The sequence below is a fragment of the Cornus florida genome, unplaced genomic scaffold, assembly GCF_030987335.1.
Source record: "Cornus florida cultivar Cherokee Brave unplaced genomic scaffold, ASM3098733v1 CherokeeBrave_3.0.0_Hap2_Chr08, whole genome shotgun sequence".
NCBI classification, from domain to species: Eukaryota; Viridiplantae; Streptophyta; class Magnoliopsida; order Cornales; family Cornaceae; genus Cornus; species Cornus florida.
The window spans coordinates 15457112-15474652 of record NW_026775578.1 but is presented as its reverse complement, the minus strand read 5'-3'; the positions used below and the strand labels follow the sequence as shown (position 1 = coordinate 15474652).

The window sequence follows — 17541 nt, the reverse complement described above, 5'->3', positions numbered from 1 at the left end:
CTGATCTATTGGAGAACCATAGCTCCCCCACTGCAGAGGCTACAGGGCACACCCAAAATATCGTCTTTATTTAAAGTAGTATCTCTCCAATATAGTCAATGACCGACTGGCAAATTTATAGGAACACGTATTGCCCATTTTTAAGTGATATCCTCTTTATTTAAAGTAGTATCTCGCGAAATCTTTTGAATTAATGTTCGGCTCTCACATCAAGGATGTTCGAAGCATCTTCAATGACCATTTTGAAATGTAATATGACGAAACCCGGCAGAGCCGGTTTGGAAGAAATAAATTAAATCAATCTTGCTGCATATATTGATTGATTCTCGTGATCAAACACGAATTTTGGATTACTAAAATTTGAATCTGCTTGCACTTGCCCTAGTTTCCAATAATATTTAAAAAAAACACACACATGTAGCTAAAACATTAATCAGACTTGCATGACTATTTAACATTTATGCAACAATTCATAGGTGAGTCTCCACGTTTAATTTCATCATAGTGAAAATTGAACTTATAGGAAGATGTACAGGTGTGGATTATGTTGTACACTTGGACTATCCAACAATAACTCTTAATCAATATTGAATAAAGCTTATCTCTCAATGTTTAAATCAACTATGATCAAATTAATTAATGATAATAACAGATTCAAGTCTTTTGTCATTTGATATGCTATGTAAAATATAATTTTGTGACTCAAATGTTCACAAGACATTGAAGTGTGCCCATATACTTCCCTAACTAATTCATTTAATATATCACACGTTACAACCCTCTCCTCCCACAGACACTATATATATATATATATATATATATATATATATATATATAACTAGAATCCATCTTTCATGCATTTCAAGGGCTCATCACCCACTCCACAACCACAAAGCATTAATGAGACAGTTGCATGTAAAGGAAGAAAAAATTGTTGGAGCTAAAAATAAAAGAAGATTACTTTTACCACTGTCACATGAAGAAATCTTACATCCAGTAATAAACAAACAGTACAAATAGGGAAGGTGAAAATCAAAATTACAAATTATTAATGGCGTCATAAATTACAAAGCTAAGCTCTGACTGGTGTCTCTATTGCAGTTTTCTCAGAGTAACAGACCTCTGACTTTTTAATGGCCTCCCAGAGCTCCGGCAATGCTTCCCTCATCGAAGAACAACTGCCAAAGCGAAAAAAAAAGTTGCTACATTGTTAGAATAAAATTATGAAAGAACTAAATATACATGAAAAAAAAAAAAAAAAAAAAAATCAATCTTGAAAGCGCATCCTCAAACGGTTTGCAAATAATTGGAGGCATACAGCTTTCTGGATGTAGATGATGATATCTATATAGATGGATCTTATATACTCCATTTGTCCCAATTTAGATGTGGCTTTTGGAGAGTAGGAATTTTTAAGGGAACACGTGGGACATAACTTGTCTTCTTGAAAAATTACTAATTTGTCCTTATATTCAAGTTTGAAATTTTAAACTCTAATAACATATATGGAAAGATGTAAAATATATTGTTTGAAAAAGGAAAGTGGATAACTATTTTGGGACAAACCAAAAAGGAAAACATGACATCTTTTTTGGGACAAAGGGAGTATATATAGGAATCCAAATCTACGACCGAATGACTCATCTTTTTTGGTATATCCGGATAATAGGTAGGAGTATAAACTGAAACATTCTGTGGCTACAAAGAAAGTTATTAAATTGTTAGCACCGCATAAAAACATTCCTCTAAGAAAAACTCTTTTATAGCCATTTCTGTACATTCAATGTACTCGACGGATAGAGGAATACATAGAGTTGAACATAGTAAAATAATAAATTGAAAGATTTCGTTGAAAATGTTCGTTTGGAAATTTCCCAAAAAGCTAATCATAGGTTCTTCTCTCCATCGGAACAATAGGGCCGTTATGCTCATTACTAAACTTGTTGAAGAGATGAAATATATCCTTTTGATAAGAGGTTGAATTGATCATCAGAAGAAGAATTAGGCCAAAAATTAGGATACATTATGGGAAAATTAAACTTCCATCGAAGAGAAGCAAATGAAAGGCTTTCATAAAAATTCTCGTAGAATCGAGAATGAAATATCAGTAGGCTTGCAAGAATTGGTAATAGACTTGAAAGTTTCTGTGCCACTTAAACTCAAACCTATTGACCCAGCAATATCAGAAGTATTCATTTTGTTAGTGGTGGCCGGGCCGGCCCTGGGGCTCTCAAAATTTTGAGAGGCCCTAGGCGAATTCTCACATTTGAGGCTCTTTACACAAAGTTTCACATGCACAAAAAAAAAAAATAATAATAATAATAATAATAAAAAAAAAATAAAATTATAGACGATGAGTACATAAAATATATTCATAGGATATTTTCAATTTCTATAAATAATACATTCAACCAAAACTTAACACACTACAATATAATTGTGTTCATCATCAATAAATAATTGTACGTATGTGCAGTGTACATAAGTCAACTAACTAATAATTATAAATTTATCACCACTGACAAATAATTGTGTGCCAGTACAGTTTGCATATGACAACCAACCAATAATAATAAATTTATCACCACCAATAAATAGTCTACATATTCAAATTATTAGAAAAATAAATCAAATTGAGTAAGTTAGAAGAAGAAAAAAAAGAATAATTAGATGAAGAACGTGTACCATGACTTTGATTTTCTAGTTTCGACAATACCACTTTGTATTTGTCTTCATGCAATAAGATTCCGTTTGTTGTTAATCATATTCAAAGATATATTTGACAATATTTCATGAAATATATTATAAGTACTTAACAAAAAAGTACAAAAAGAAGCATCATGGTGTGGCATAATGTATATAATTTTTTCATCTTTCTTCTTCTTTATGGAGTGTCCGGTTGACGCGGTCAACGGTTGTACTCCGATGGTGTTGGAAATCTCCACAATGTTGACTACTTTTGGTATGCCATTAGTTTTCCTTTTTTATTTTTTTTACTTTTTTTAAATTTAATTCAATTAATTGTTTTTTTTTAAAAGCTAATTCAATTAATTGTTGCTTTGGTTGTTAGTTTAATTATTATTTATTTATTTAATTAAATAACAAAGTAGTATATGTCAAATTTATATAATCTGATAACTGTATTTTTTTTAATTAATATGTATTAAATTCGGTATTAGTAATTAGTATCACACGTGACCAAAAAAAACAAAAAAGTCTAGTGTCACAATGCCGCATTAACTTTACATACTACTATCAAGTGTGGCTTTTCAAATTTTGGGCCTTATAATTTTATTTTTCATGAACCCTGAGTAAAATTGGGCCAAATCGGAGGCCCTAGGCGACCGCAATGGTTGCCTGGCCCCAGGGCTGGCCCTGAGTGGTGGTATTCAGAGTCCCAAAGCATATAACCCCCTCGAAGCAGTCCTCTAATCCAAGCTTCCCAAGAACTTTAGCAACATGGGCTTTATCTGCATTTGAAAACACCTTGTTTCACAAAACAAAACATTGTCACACAAGGAAGAAGCTTTTATACAGGTTAACCATTCACACACCCACACAATTTTGCTGTGCGCTTGGACTCAGACACCCTCACTTCCTCTTTGAAGAGAAGAAGTACAACACCATCCGACAGTCCTCATCACTCGCGTGTGAGTGATGTGGACCATCAGAAGCAGTACAACACTCATGTTGTATTGCAGAGAATCCGAACTCTATATTTTGGTGAAGGGAGAAACTTACTACTTTCCGGATGGGCAGGCTATGCACAAGACTCCTTAAAACAGGATCAGGTTTTAGGAACTCATAGGGCAATCCCCCATGAACAAATCTGAAAAAAGGAAAATCCGAGATGATAAAAAACGATTCATGCAACACACAAAACCACATGTCCATGACACAGGGCAAACCGGTACCTATGGTAGTCATCATCATCAAAGTTATAGCCAATGGCCTGGAAAAAAAAAAAAAATTTAATTATTAGATTTGTATAATAGGATGATCTTGTTTTACTAATTACAGAACAATTTGAAGAAATAGAACAATGCCTTAAGACCGGCCATTGTTGTTCCGTAATCCCCATATAGTTGATGACACAATTCAGGGACTTGACTCTCCTCCATCCCAAGCTTTTGGATCATATATTCTGAAATAATGGCATCAATAGAAGATTCAGGTATATTTTATTTTAATTAAAACTGATCAGTTGTCATAAACATTAGGAATTACCTAACAAATTATGCATTACCTTTAATGTTCTTGGTGCATTGTTCAGATAAACCAGAATTTGGGGGATAAAGGGTATCATCAACATCTGGAAACCAAATAGAAACTCTTTTCCAAGCAAGTCCTAATATATATGGTAAAAGTGGATGTGATTAGAGACTTATACCAAAGATAATGCACTCATATTCTGGCAATTTAAATTGCTTCACAAAGAATGATCCCTTCCATTTCAGACCACCGAGAAACACAAGAGATACGTGTTCGAGTCTAATTTCCTTCGTGCCAAACATTTTTGGAACCTCCTTCTGTATGGCATTCTGACTTTTTTTTCTTCTCTCATATGACCCATGTGACAAAAAAGAAAATTTTGAAATTCAAGGGTGATTTGTAATGCAAATCCTTAAAAAAGAAAGTAGGGCTGAGAAGGAAGTTTCCCAATAGTATAAAAGGCATGACTTGCTCAAGGATATTTAAATAAATTTTCATGTAAATCAATAAGCTAGGAATTTGAGGCTGCACAACTGTTTGAAGAAAGAAATCATTGGCAAAAGATGTGGCACCGACATTTCTCTCAAGCCTAGGAGGGATGCAAGAATCAAATCTTCCTTTGCCGGTAGAAAGAATAACAATAATAAGCAAAAAAAGAAAAAAGAAAAAAAAGAAGTGGAAAGTGAAGACAGAATTGAACATCCCATGTAAAAAGAAAAAAAAAAAAAAAAAAAAAAGATTTGAATGGTCAAAGTTATGTGATTATTGGTCTGATGCCTTGGAGGTTAATAATCCTCACCCAATTTGCCAAATCTTTGTAGATTCCTTGGTCGTGAACCAACACACTCTAATTGGCATAGTCAACTTTCCATTGCTATTTCATGCCAAGCTGCCCATGGATGCAATTGTGCCCAATATATTGGAGAACAAGATACAGATTCACCAAAGTTTAGTATGTTGCATTGATTTTGTTTAGCGCAAAATCAACTCATTGTTACGTCTCATTGCCAACTTTCAATATCAACTAAACAGAGAGTGGAAAAGAAAGGAATACAAGAGTCAACTTTCCTTAATCCTCCCCCCCACGTCAAGTCATTATCGGCATTGCTAATAAGCAATATATATATAAATAAAGAAGAAAAGAAGTCATTCTTTCCAAAAGCCAAGTGTTGAAAAGGAAAAACTGTCCAGTGATGTTAAAACCTTTCAAGTAGGTTTAATAAACATATATATATATATATATATATATATATATATATATATATATATATACTATTATTAAATGTACAAAGTGTTTCAGTATTTTAGTATTTATTTATTTATATAAAAAAATATTTATTAATTGATGTAAAAATAGTTTTTGTAAAATAATTTCTATAAAACTCTAAAAGTTACCTAATAAAGTCAATCACATTATATATAAAATTCTTATTTTTAGTTCAATATAAAAAGAATAGTTATTTTTTATGAATAATTATCACAATATAATCGGCCCGGCCCAGTTATGATTATGTTATCATCAAAAAAGGACACATGTCATCATCTTATTAATTCAAGAAACCTATAAATAAAGACATGGAAGAAGGAGGACAGGGTACAGAAATTGAGAATTTTAGAAATCCAGAATTCTAGAGTAAAATGCAAAAACTCTACCAAAGAGTTTCAGTATTTATTTATTTATATAAAAAAATATTTATTAATTGATATAAAAAGAGTTTTTATTTATACAATTATTAGATGTGCAAAGAGTTCCAATATTTAAGTATTTATTTATTTATATAAAAAATTATTTAAAACACTAAAATCTAAATAATAAAATTTAAATTAACCTATTTATCTATTTATTATTACGAAATTCTTTAATAAAAGAAAATCTAATTAGACAAAAATTATTACTATAAAAAATATTTATTAATTGATATATAAAACAAAATAATTTTTCTAAAACTCTACCACAAATTAGCTTTTATTATGAGTTTCTTAATAAAATTAAATCTAAATAGACAAGGATATATTTAAATAAAATAAAATAATTTATATAAAACTCTATCACAAATTACCCATTTTATTTTTAATAAAATTCTATCACACTAGACAAAGATATATTTACAGAGTTTCTATAAAACTCTAACACATATTATCTATTTATTATGAGTTTTTTAATAAAAGGAAATCAAATTAGACAAGTATTATTAATATAAAAAATATTTATTAATTAATATAAAAAGAGGATTTAAAAGAGTTTCTACAAATTACCTATTTATCTATTTATTATGAGTTTTTTTTTTAATAAAAGTAAATCTAATTAGTTTTCAAAAAAACTCTATCACACTAGACAAAGAAATATTTAAAGAGTTTTTATAAAACTCTAACACAAATTACCTATTTATCTATTTATTATGAGTTTTTTTAATAAAATTAAATCTAATTAAACAAGTATTATTAATATAAAAAAATATTTATTAATTGATATAAAAAGAGGTTTTAAAAGAGTTTCTATAAAATTCTAACACAAATTACATATTTATCTATTTATTATGAGTTTTTTTAATAAAAGTAAATCTAATTAGACAAGAATTATTAAAATAAAATTATTTATTAATCCAAAAATTACCTAATAAAATCAATCACATTCTATAATTATCATAATATAACAGGCCGCCCAGTTATGATTATGTCATTATCAAAAAAAGAACACATGTCATCATCTTATTAATCCAAAAAACCTATAAATAGAGGTATGGAGGAAGGGGTATAAAAATTGAGAATTCTAAAAATCCAGAATTCCAGAGTAAAATATAAAGCTCTGCCAAAGAGTTTCAATATTTATTTATTTATATAAAAAAATATTTATTAATTGATATAGAAAGAGTTTTTATCTAACTATTATTAGATGTGCAAAGAATTTCAGTATTTTAGTATTTATTTATTTATATAAAAAAATAATTTTTAATTGATATAAAAGAGTATTTATTAAAAAAAAAACTCTATAAAACACTAAAATCTACATAATAAAATTTAAATTAACCTATTTATCTATCTAATTAGAAAAGAATTATTAATATAAAAAATATTTATTAATTGATATATAAAATAAAATAATTTTTTTAAAACTGTACCATCTATTAACTTTTATTATGAGTTTCTTAATAAAATTAAATCTAATTCGACAATGATATATTTAAAGAAAATAAAATAATTTCTATAAAACTGTATCACAAATTACATATTTTATTTTCAATAAAACTCTATCACAGTAAACAAAGATATAATATTTAAAGAGTTTCTATAAAATTCTAATACATATTACCTATTTATATATTTTATTAAAAGTGTTTTAATAAAAGAAAATCTAATTAGACAAGTATTATTAATATAAAAAATTATTTATTAATTGATTTAAAAAGAGGTTTTTAAAAAGTTTCTATAAAACTCTAACACAAATTACCTATTTATCTATTTATTATGAGTTTTTTAATAAAAAGAAATCTAATTAGATAGAATTATTAATATAAAAAATATTTATTAATTGATAAAAAAGAGTTTTTAAAAAAGTTTCTATTAAACTCTAACACAAATTACCTATTTATTTATTTATTATAAGTTTTTTAATAAAAGAAAATTTAATTAGACTAGAATTATTAATATAAAAAATATTTTTTAATTGATATAAAAAATAAAATAGTTTTTCTAAAACTCTACCACAAATTAGCTTTTATTATCTAAAAATTACCTAATAAAATAAATCACAATAAAATATTTATTAATTGATATAAAAAGAATAGTTATTTTTATGGATAATTATCACAATATAGCCGTCCTGGCCCAGCTATGATTATGTCATTATCAGGAGAGGATACATGTCATCATCCTATTAATCTAAGAAGTTTATAAATAGAGGTATGCAAAAAGGAGGAAGGGGTACAAAAATTGAGAATTCTGGAAATCCAGAATTCCAGAGAGAAATTCAGAGGGGCATAGACCTAGAATTAGAAAAGCTTTGCACACTACTATTATTAAATGTGCAAAGAGATTGAGTATTTCAGAATTTATTTATATATATATATATATATATATATATATAAATATTTATTAATTGATTTGAAAAAAAAAATTATATAAAAAAAACCTATAAAACTCTAAAATCTACCTAATAGAATTCAAATTAACCTATTTATCTATTTATTATTATGAATTTTTAAATAAAACAAAATCTAATTAGACAAGAATTAGTAATATAAAAATATTTATTTATTGATATATAAAATAAAAAAAATTTCTAAAACTCTACCGCAAATTAGCTTTATTATTAGTTTCTTAATAAAATTAAATCTAATTAGATTAGGATATATTTAAAGAAAATAAAATAATTTCTATTAAATTTTATCACAAATTACATATTTTATTTTTATTTTTTTCAATAAAATTAAATCTAATTAGACAAGGAAATATTTAAAGAAAATAAAATAATTTTTATAAAACTCTATCACAAATTACATATTTTTTTTCGATAAAACTCTATCACATTAGACAGAGATATATTTAAAGAGTTTCTTTAGAACTCTGACACAAATTACCTATTTATCTATTTATTATGAGTTTTTTTATTAAAAGGAAATCTAATTAGACAACTATTATTAAGATAGAAAGTTATTTATTAATTGTTATAAAAATAGGTTTTAAAAGAGTTTCTATAAAACTCTAACACAAATTATATATTTATCTATTTATTATGAGTTTTTTAATAAAAGAAAATTTAATTGGACAAGAATTATTAATATAAAAAATATTTATTAATTGATATAAAAAGAGTTTTTAAAAGAAATTCTATTAAACTCTAACCTGAATTACCTATTTATTTATTTACTATAAATAGATTTCAGAAAGTAAAATAATTTCTATAAAACTCTACCACAAATTACCTATTTGATTTTCTTTAAAACTCTATTATATATAACCTGTATTGATCTATTTATTATGAGTTTTTTAATGTAAGAAATCTAATTAGACAACGATATATTTAAAGAAAACAAAATATTTTTTAAAAAAGAGTTTATATAAAATTCTAATACAAATTTCCTGTTTATGTATTTTGACGATTACGGTCGCTTGATATACGCCAAATTGATGTAGTGAATGTGCGGTTCAAGAAAAGCCTTTTGGGTCAAGTTTAAATTTATAAAAACCACTACCAACACTACTACTAAAGTAGCAAGGGCGAGTAGGGATCGTCCCAAGAGATTGGAGTTGTACTTGGTTGTGGAATCGCAATTAGGGTTAGTAGGTCGAGTGATCGAACAAATGGTTGGTTGGTTGATTAAACTAGAGAGCAAATTAAAGTAAATAATTGAGTGCAATAAAGAGTAAGTAAGAGAGAGAAATCTTGGGGTTTAGAGGTCACCACCAAGCAATGCTTTTCTATATCATTAACAAGTGACTAATGAGGGTAACGTGTGTTGCAATATTGATGTGTGTGTGTGTTTGGTTGATTCAATTAGCAAGGGTGACCAATTAAGCATACATTGTCTAATCAACATGTGAAAAGCACAATATATTTAGCAATTAAGTATATATTGTCTAAATAGCATGTGAAAAGTACAACATATCTTGCAAGTTATTAATCCTTTCATCAAGCTCACAAGCCAAATACACCACAAGGTTAGAGACATATGCTACTTGCATTCAAAAGTATGGAATATCAAACAACTAGCATGGATTGTCCTCTCATCTAACAACTATGCTACTACTACACTACAATTAAGCTAATGACATGAAATTAAACTAATTAAGCTAAAGGAAAGGCATAATCCATCAAGAAATGAGCATGGACCATCTAGAAAATCACAAGAGCATTATTTTAAGCACAATATTTTGACAATCTCTAAATCTATAGCATTAATACACATAGACATGCATCAATAATACAAGAAATATAGGCAAACACATGAACATCTATTCCAGCGTACATAGACATATGGATAGAATGAAATGATCAATTGGAAGCATTAAACCACATAAATCATTGAATAAATAAGATCTATATATATCCAAGTGTCAAAACATTAATTACAACACTAATCCCTCAATAATACACAAGATTAAGATATAGAAAGCATGCTTGGGGCTAACTCTAGCCCCAAGAGGATGTCTAGCCACTCATGATGTTGCTCCAACCCTCAGGGGCTAACTCCATGGAAGAGATTTGCTCCTTGGTAGATGAAGAGTCTCCAATGGTGTCTCTAGCCTCCTTCTCCTCTAAACTTGCTCTCCAAGAGAATAAACCCTAGAATTGTATTTTTCAAAAAGTGCATCATATTCCTTTTATAGGTAGGTTAAATGATATATAAAATGAGCTGGGGTAGTGCAAAGAATATTCTCTAATGATTAAATAGAGGATGGATTGCACAAGCTGGAAATTTAACTTTTTCGCACTGGAGGAAGTTCGATCGATCGAACCTTGGACTTGGATCGATCGAACTTGCTGAGATCCATTGAACTGAGGCTAGATCGACCGAACTGGTTGAGCTTTTTGGGAAAAGATAAATCCGAGATATTTTGGGAGATATTTTTGGGAAAAGGACAAAAGTGGTTAGTGGGTGGTACAGCTGTGGATAGGATCAATCATTTGAATAAGGACAAAAGTGTTTGATCGATCGAAGGGTGGTGTTGGATCGATCGAACTTTGGACTTTTTTCTTTTGGGCCAAGGCTTGGATCTATCTTGAAGTGCTGAGATCGATCAGTGTTCGATCGATCGAACCTTGAAGTTGGATCGATCGAACTTTGCTGCTTCCCACATTTGGCTTCATTTGCTTCTTTCTTTCTCCACTTTGCTCCTTTATTTGTTTAATCCCAGAATTGCTTCAATTAAGCTCTTATTTGGCTGAGTTAGCTTATTTTCGGGATAAGTGCCTGAAAATGGAAATAATACGAAATTAATCTAAAATGGTAAAGTAAGATAGATAAAGGTGCTAGAATGCCTAAGCTTAAGGGGTTTAAATACGCACTTTTCAGCGCTCATCACACCTCAAAACTTAAATATTGCTAGTCCCTAGTAATGAACTATAAAGTAAATGAATGAAATGAACAACTATACAAGTATGAATCTAGAAAATAATAAATGGATAACGCCACTTTCGTAGGAAACACGATTGCACTTAGCACATGTAACAAGCCTTTTAAACCCCTAGGTTACCCCTAGTGGACGAGTGAAGTCTCGTGAGGGTTTCCAGAAATGATACCCACAAACATTAAGCTCATTCTTTCAAAAGAGGCACCAATATTGCAAACAAGGATTGGGAGAAAACTACTTCAAATATACAATTTTTCAAACATTTCCAAGCAATCTCCCAAAGTCTCAACATCAAGCAAACAAGTATGGTCCTCCACACATCAGGAAAATGATCATGCAAATCAAAACAACTCTAGAATTCTTTTGAGTGGACCGGCATCAAATGTGTTGCTATCTAAGCCAACTAAAGAATTAATCACATCCTTACCCTCAAACTAGCATACAAATCTAGTACCGATCATCAAGACAAAAAGTGGACCTTTTATTAAAGCTTTATTGTTCTAGGTGCGCTTATTCTTTTTACTCGATTTTTTTTTTTTTTTTAAGGATCAAAGATGGAAGCATGGTGTAATGTGTTGATCTATTAAGCTTTCTAGTGATTTATGAGGTTGAGCGTTAGGTCAATGACTCCCAAACCAGACGGCTTTAGGGCATTAGGCATTCAAATAACCCTACAGACTTACAAGGTCAAATCAACTAGGCTACAAATTAAGACAACCTCCATCTAATCATTTCCCACTTCTTACCTTTTGGGAGAAGTCCTCACTTTTTTTTTTTTTTTTTATTACTTTTGCAACTTTTTTTTTTTTTTTTTTTTTTTTAAATAAAAGTTCAATTATTAACCTAGAGTTTGGGCCCTCCACCTTTTGGCGCGAGAAATTCAGTGCTTGATGAGGCTAGAATCCCGGCTACTTAGTGAAAATGAGTTGTTATCCACCATTATCAAGAATGAAAGCTTTCAATGCACTACTAGCTCAATTGGGATATAACCAATTCAATAATCAACAAAGCATGTACCGCACAAATGAATGCTAGTGTGCGCCTGTGCTAGTGTAGAATACTAGAGTGAATCTCAAAGCAATCACAAAATCAAGATGATATGGACCACAAGTGCAAGCAAGATATCAATCTTTTGAAAAATTTACTCCTAAATGGCTTCCACAAGGCATACAAGGAATATTGGATTCTCAAGTCAAGCAATTTTTAAATTTTAAGTAATATAGTCCTCAAAAGATTAAAATCATAACTAGATATGGACCAATCATAGAAATATCCCTCAATTACACAAGTCATGATCAAAATTTTGAATTTAAAATAAACACTGCAAAATACCATTCCCCCCAAACTTAAATGGCACAATGTCTTCAATGTGCAAGAGAATAAGAGAAAGAGTATACCAGTGCAACTAAGCAAGAATGATCGGGATTGAAGTATCCGAAGTGGGTGGCATGGCCCCCCCTAAACTTGGGATGAACTGCGGTCCTGAAAATTGGCACTTGGATAAACTCATCAGATAACAAAATGGGATAATTAGTGCACAGTAGACATGCGAGTGTAAATGGGAGATGAGAGAGGTATAAGGGTGGTCCTGAAAATCAGGTAGCACTCTCTCACTGAAGTTACTGTGATACACCTGATGGAGTTAAAAGGACAGATGTATCAATAAAAGCATACGACATCCATCATAGATAAAAACTACAATAAAGTGCAATACATCCAGTGTCAAAGCCGACAGACCCAGCTGCAAAAAATAATAGTATCACAAGTGTAGTAGACACACAACATAGATAAAGAGCATAAAAAGATAAAGAGACTGGGAGTCTCAGGCAGAGTGAACTCTGCGGATCTCCCTGGCTAAGTCATCCATGGCAGTTAAGATCTCCGTACGGAGACGAGCAATGTCAGCTCTAATGACGGCCATCATATTCAGACGAAGGGTAGCAATGTCAGCTCTAAGGGCAACCAGTAAATCCTCCAAACTCTGAAGGTGCTCTTCTAAGCGACATATCTGATCATGAGCCTCAGGTATGGCTGAAGTAGAAGAACTGTCATTCTTAGTCATGGTCTGCAAAAAGGAAATCTTGCAATGGGAGTTAGCGCTAAAAAAAATAATTGAAAGCACAATAGAAACATGTATGTCAAGTAAAATAGACAAAACATATATGACATGAATCTATGCAAGTGGCAGGATGTGAAGCATACTAAGCAATATAAGTATGAAATGCATCCAATGTGGAATATCACAGACATTGGGCATATATAAGATAGCATGAACACAAGATATGAAGAATGAAGTGTGTGTGTGAGATCTGTGAAATTCGATCGATTAGAAAAAGAAGTGAGATCGATTATAAAAGTTGGATCGATCGAAAATAAGTGAGATCGATCTCATAACTTCGATCGATCTGAGACATAAGTTTGATCGATCGAACTGTGTTCTGTGAAAAACGAGAAGTCACAGATCTGTGACTGTGGGAGCACGGGATCCACACGAACATGTTCGTGGGCTCATCAACACAACAATCATCAATCCCAATCACTTACAATGGACACGGCATAAAGATGAATATAGACATAGATATATGAAAAGCTTAAAACTTCATCTATGGCTAACAATCATCATGAATATTGGAATGGATCAAACACTTAAAGAATACTCTTAACAAATCGAAGTGTGAAATCAATAATGGGGTCTCGGATCTTACCTTGAATCAAAGAAAGGAGAGATGAAATATGAAGAGGAAGAAGATCCGAGAAGAGGGAGAGATCGACACCTGGTTCACTCCGGAGATCTCGCCGGAGATGGAAGAAATGGGTGAGGTTATCCTTAGTTCTATTTAAAAACTGTCGCTCATTAGTTCGATCGATCGAACTAGAATCTCAGATCGATCGAACTTTGAATGATCTCTTCACAAAGTATTTTTGGAAGAAATTTATTTTATTTTATTTTATTTATTATTGAATAAAGAAAAGAAAATAAAATAAAATGAGAATAAAATAAAATAAAAATATTTTTGGATTTTAAAAATTGAAAAATTCAAAACAAAGTCAAACAATGGAATGGAGAACTGAGATCGATCGGAACAAGAGTTCGATCGATCAGACAGAGAGCAAAAATATGCAGGTTTTTGGTTCAGAAAATTGGCTAAGTGTTGGAACTTGGAGATTGATCGAACTTTGAAGTTGGATCGATCGAAGATCTTTTGATCGATCTAAGAATAAGTTCGAACGATGGGACAGAGAAGTGATTTGGATGCAGGTTTCTGCAGGTCGAAATTTTTTCTAAGTATTGGATGCAGAATGGAGTTCGATAGATCGAACTTAGGTTTAAGATCGATCGAACTATGCAGAATGCTCAATAATGACATGAAAGCTCATGCAATCCTTACCAAAGTTCCTTTCAATGCATATGAACCAAAAACAAGTATCTAGACTTCGCAAGAAACAAAATGAAAGATAGAAATGAGAGATGAATAGGGTTTTGACACCCTACGAGTGCTTTTGCTAGTCTTTAACGTATCTAGCAAGACATTGGGCTCTTTTAGCCCGGATCAAAGATCTTATAATGCATCCCCTTCTTATTGGGGTGATGAATGCTTTGAACTTTTCCCAACAAATGGTTCTTTGAAGAACTTGTTGGATTAAGCTCAAAAGCATACACCGGGTCAACGAGATGTGCAGCTTCCAAATGTCTTTGAAAGACTTGACCCTCGATGTAAGGTTTCAACCTTTATCCATTAACTTTGAAAATGTTCCCCTTCTTCAAGTTTTTTTATTTCAACCGCCCCATGAGGTGAAACAGAGATGATTTCATAAGGACCCTCCCATTTGGTTCTCAATTTCCCAGGAAAGAGTTTCAGTCTAGAGTTGAAAAGCCAAGCTTTTTGACCGGGTTCCAAAGACTTTTTCACAATATGCTTATCATGAAAGGCTTTGGTTCGTTCTTTGTAAATTTTGGCATTATCATAAGCATTGTGTCTCAACTCTTCTAACTCACTCAATTGAAGTAGCCTATTTTCTCCGGCTTTATCAAGGTCAAAATTGAGTTTTTTAACTGCCCATAAGGCTTTATGCTCTAGCTCAACCGGAAGATGGCAAGGCTTTCCATAGACAAGTCTATAAGGAGACATGCCAATGGGAGTCTTGTATGCCGTCCGATAAGCCGACAAAGCATCATTTAGCTTTCTTGACCAATCCTTCCGGGTGGTATTAACCGTTTTTTCAAGAATATGCTTAATTTCCCGATTAGACACTTTGACTTGCCCACTTGTTTGAGGATGGTAGGGAGTGGCTACCTTATGAGTGACTGAGTACTTAAGAAATAAGTGCCTCAAGAATTGATTGTAAAAATATTTTCCTCCATCACTTATTATAGCCCGTGGCATACCAAAACGAGCAAAGATATTGGATTTGATGAATTGAATGACCACGGAGTGCTCATTTGTTTTGGTAGCACATGCTTCCACCCACTTGGAAACATAATCAACGGCAAGAAGAATGTATTGAAAACCATAGGAAATGGACCCATAAAATCAATGCCCCATATATCAAAGATCTCAACAACAAGTATATTGGTCAAGGGCATCATATCTCTTCTAGAGATTGTCCCCATCTTTTGACATCTCTCACATGATTTGTAAAAATTGTAGGCATCCTATGAATAGTGGGCCAAAAAAGCCCACTTTGAAGAACCTTCAAGGCGGTCTTCTTTGTACTAAAATGCCCACCACATGCAAGAGTGTGACAAAACACTATGACGCTTGGAATTTCACTCTCCGGAATGCATCTTCTCACAATTTGATCTGGACAATATCGGTATACGACAGGGTCTTCCTAATAGTAATTCCGGATGTTGGCAAAGAAATGATTCTTTTCGTTCTTCGACCAAGAAGTTGGTAGCTTGCCTACTGCCAAATAATTCACGATGTCTGCAAACCAAGGCATTTTTCCATTAGAAATTTGAAAGAGTTGTTCATCTGGAAAAGAGTCATAGATTGGTAGACTAGGGAAAGGCTCTATCGATAATCTAGATAGATGATCGGCAACCACATTTTCGGTGCCTTTCTTGTCCTTGATTTCAAAATCGAATTCCTGAAGAAGCAAAATCCATCTAATTAGCCTAGGTTTTGTTTCCCTTTTTGTCAATAGATGCCTCAAGGCGGCATGATCAGAATAAACAATAACCTTGGACCCTAAGAGATAAGAACGAAATTTATCAAGAGCATATACTACGGCAAGTAATTCTTTCTCGGTAGTGGAGTAATTCAATTGAGCTCCCGAGAAAGTTTTACTTGCATAGTATATGGCACAAGGAAGCTTACCCACTCTTTGTCCCAAAACTGCCCCCATGGCATAATCAGAAGCATCACACATGATTTCAAATGGCAATGACCAATTGGGAGGTTGCATGATAGGAGCAGATGATAATAATTCACTCAATTTATGAAAAGCGTCTAAGCATGCTTGGTCAAAGCCAAAAGGGGTTTCCTTGGCAAGAAGGTTGCACAAGGGTCGATCAATTTTGCTAAAGTCTTTGTTAAAACGGCGGTAAAAGCCAGCATGACCTAGAAAGGAGCGAATCTCTCTCACCGTTGAAGGTGGAGTCAATTCAGAAATAAGCTCGACCTTCGCTTTATCAACCTCTATTCCTCTCTTTGAGATAACGTGACCTAAAACAGTGCCCTCTTGAACCATAAAATGGCTCTTTTCTCAGCTAAGTACAAGGTTGGTTTCACGACATCTCTTAAGCACATGATTTAAAATTTTGAGGCATGCACTAAATGAAGACCCAAAAATAGAAAAATCATCCATGAAATCCTCTAGATACTCTTCCACCATATCCGAGAAAATTGACATTATACACCTTTGGAATGTGGCGGGTGTATTGCACAAACCAAAAGTCATCCGTCTATAAGCAAATGTGCTGAATGGACATGTAAAGGTGGTTTTCTCTTGATTTAGTGGGTCGAGGGCTACTTAATTGTACCCCGAATACCCATCAAGGAAGCAATAATATTGTTGCCCAGCCAATCTCTCTAGAATTTGATCAATGAATGACAAGGGGAAGTGATCCTTTCTAGTGGCGGCATTCAATTTGCGGTAATCAATGCATACACACCATGAATTGGCGGTACGCTTAGAGATTTCCTCACCCTTTGCATTTTCAACCACCGTAATCCCCTATTTTTTGGGAACTACTTGAGTTGGACTCACCCATTTGCTGTTGGAGATTGGGTAAATGATTCCGGTATCTAAGAG

At 31.9% G+C, this 17541-nt stretch overlaps 1 protein-coding gene across 1 annotated transcript; it reads right to left on the bottom strand.

The window, feature by feature from the left end:
- Positions 1–980: 980 nt before the first annotated feature.
- Positions 981–4514, bottom strand: LOC132269776 (uncharacterized). The gene is made up of 8 exons (XM_059771022.1): positions 4391–4514; positions 4247–4312; positions 4047–4144; positions 3915–3952; positions 3742–3829; positions 3358–3486; positions 2135–2274; positions 981–1178 (listed from the first exon to the last, which is right to left on the bottom strand). The coding sequence occupies exons 1-8, from the start codon at positions 4512–4514 to the stop codon at positions 1073–1075; spliced, it is 789 nt and encodes a 262-aa protein (XP_059627005.1). The 3' UTR covers positions 981–1072.
- Positions 4515–17541: the final 13027 nt, after the last annotated feature.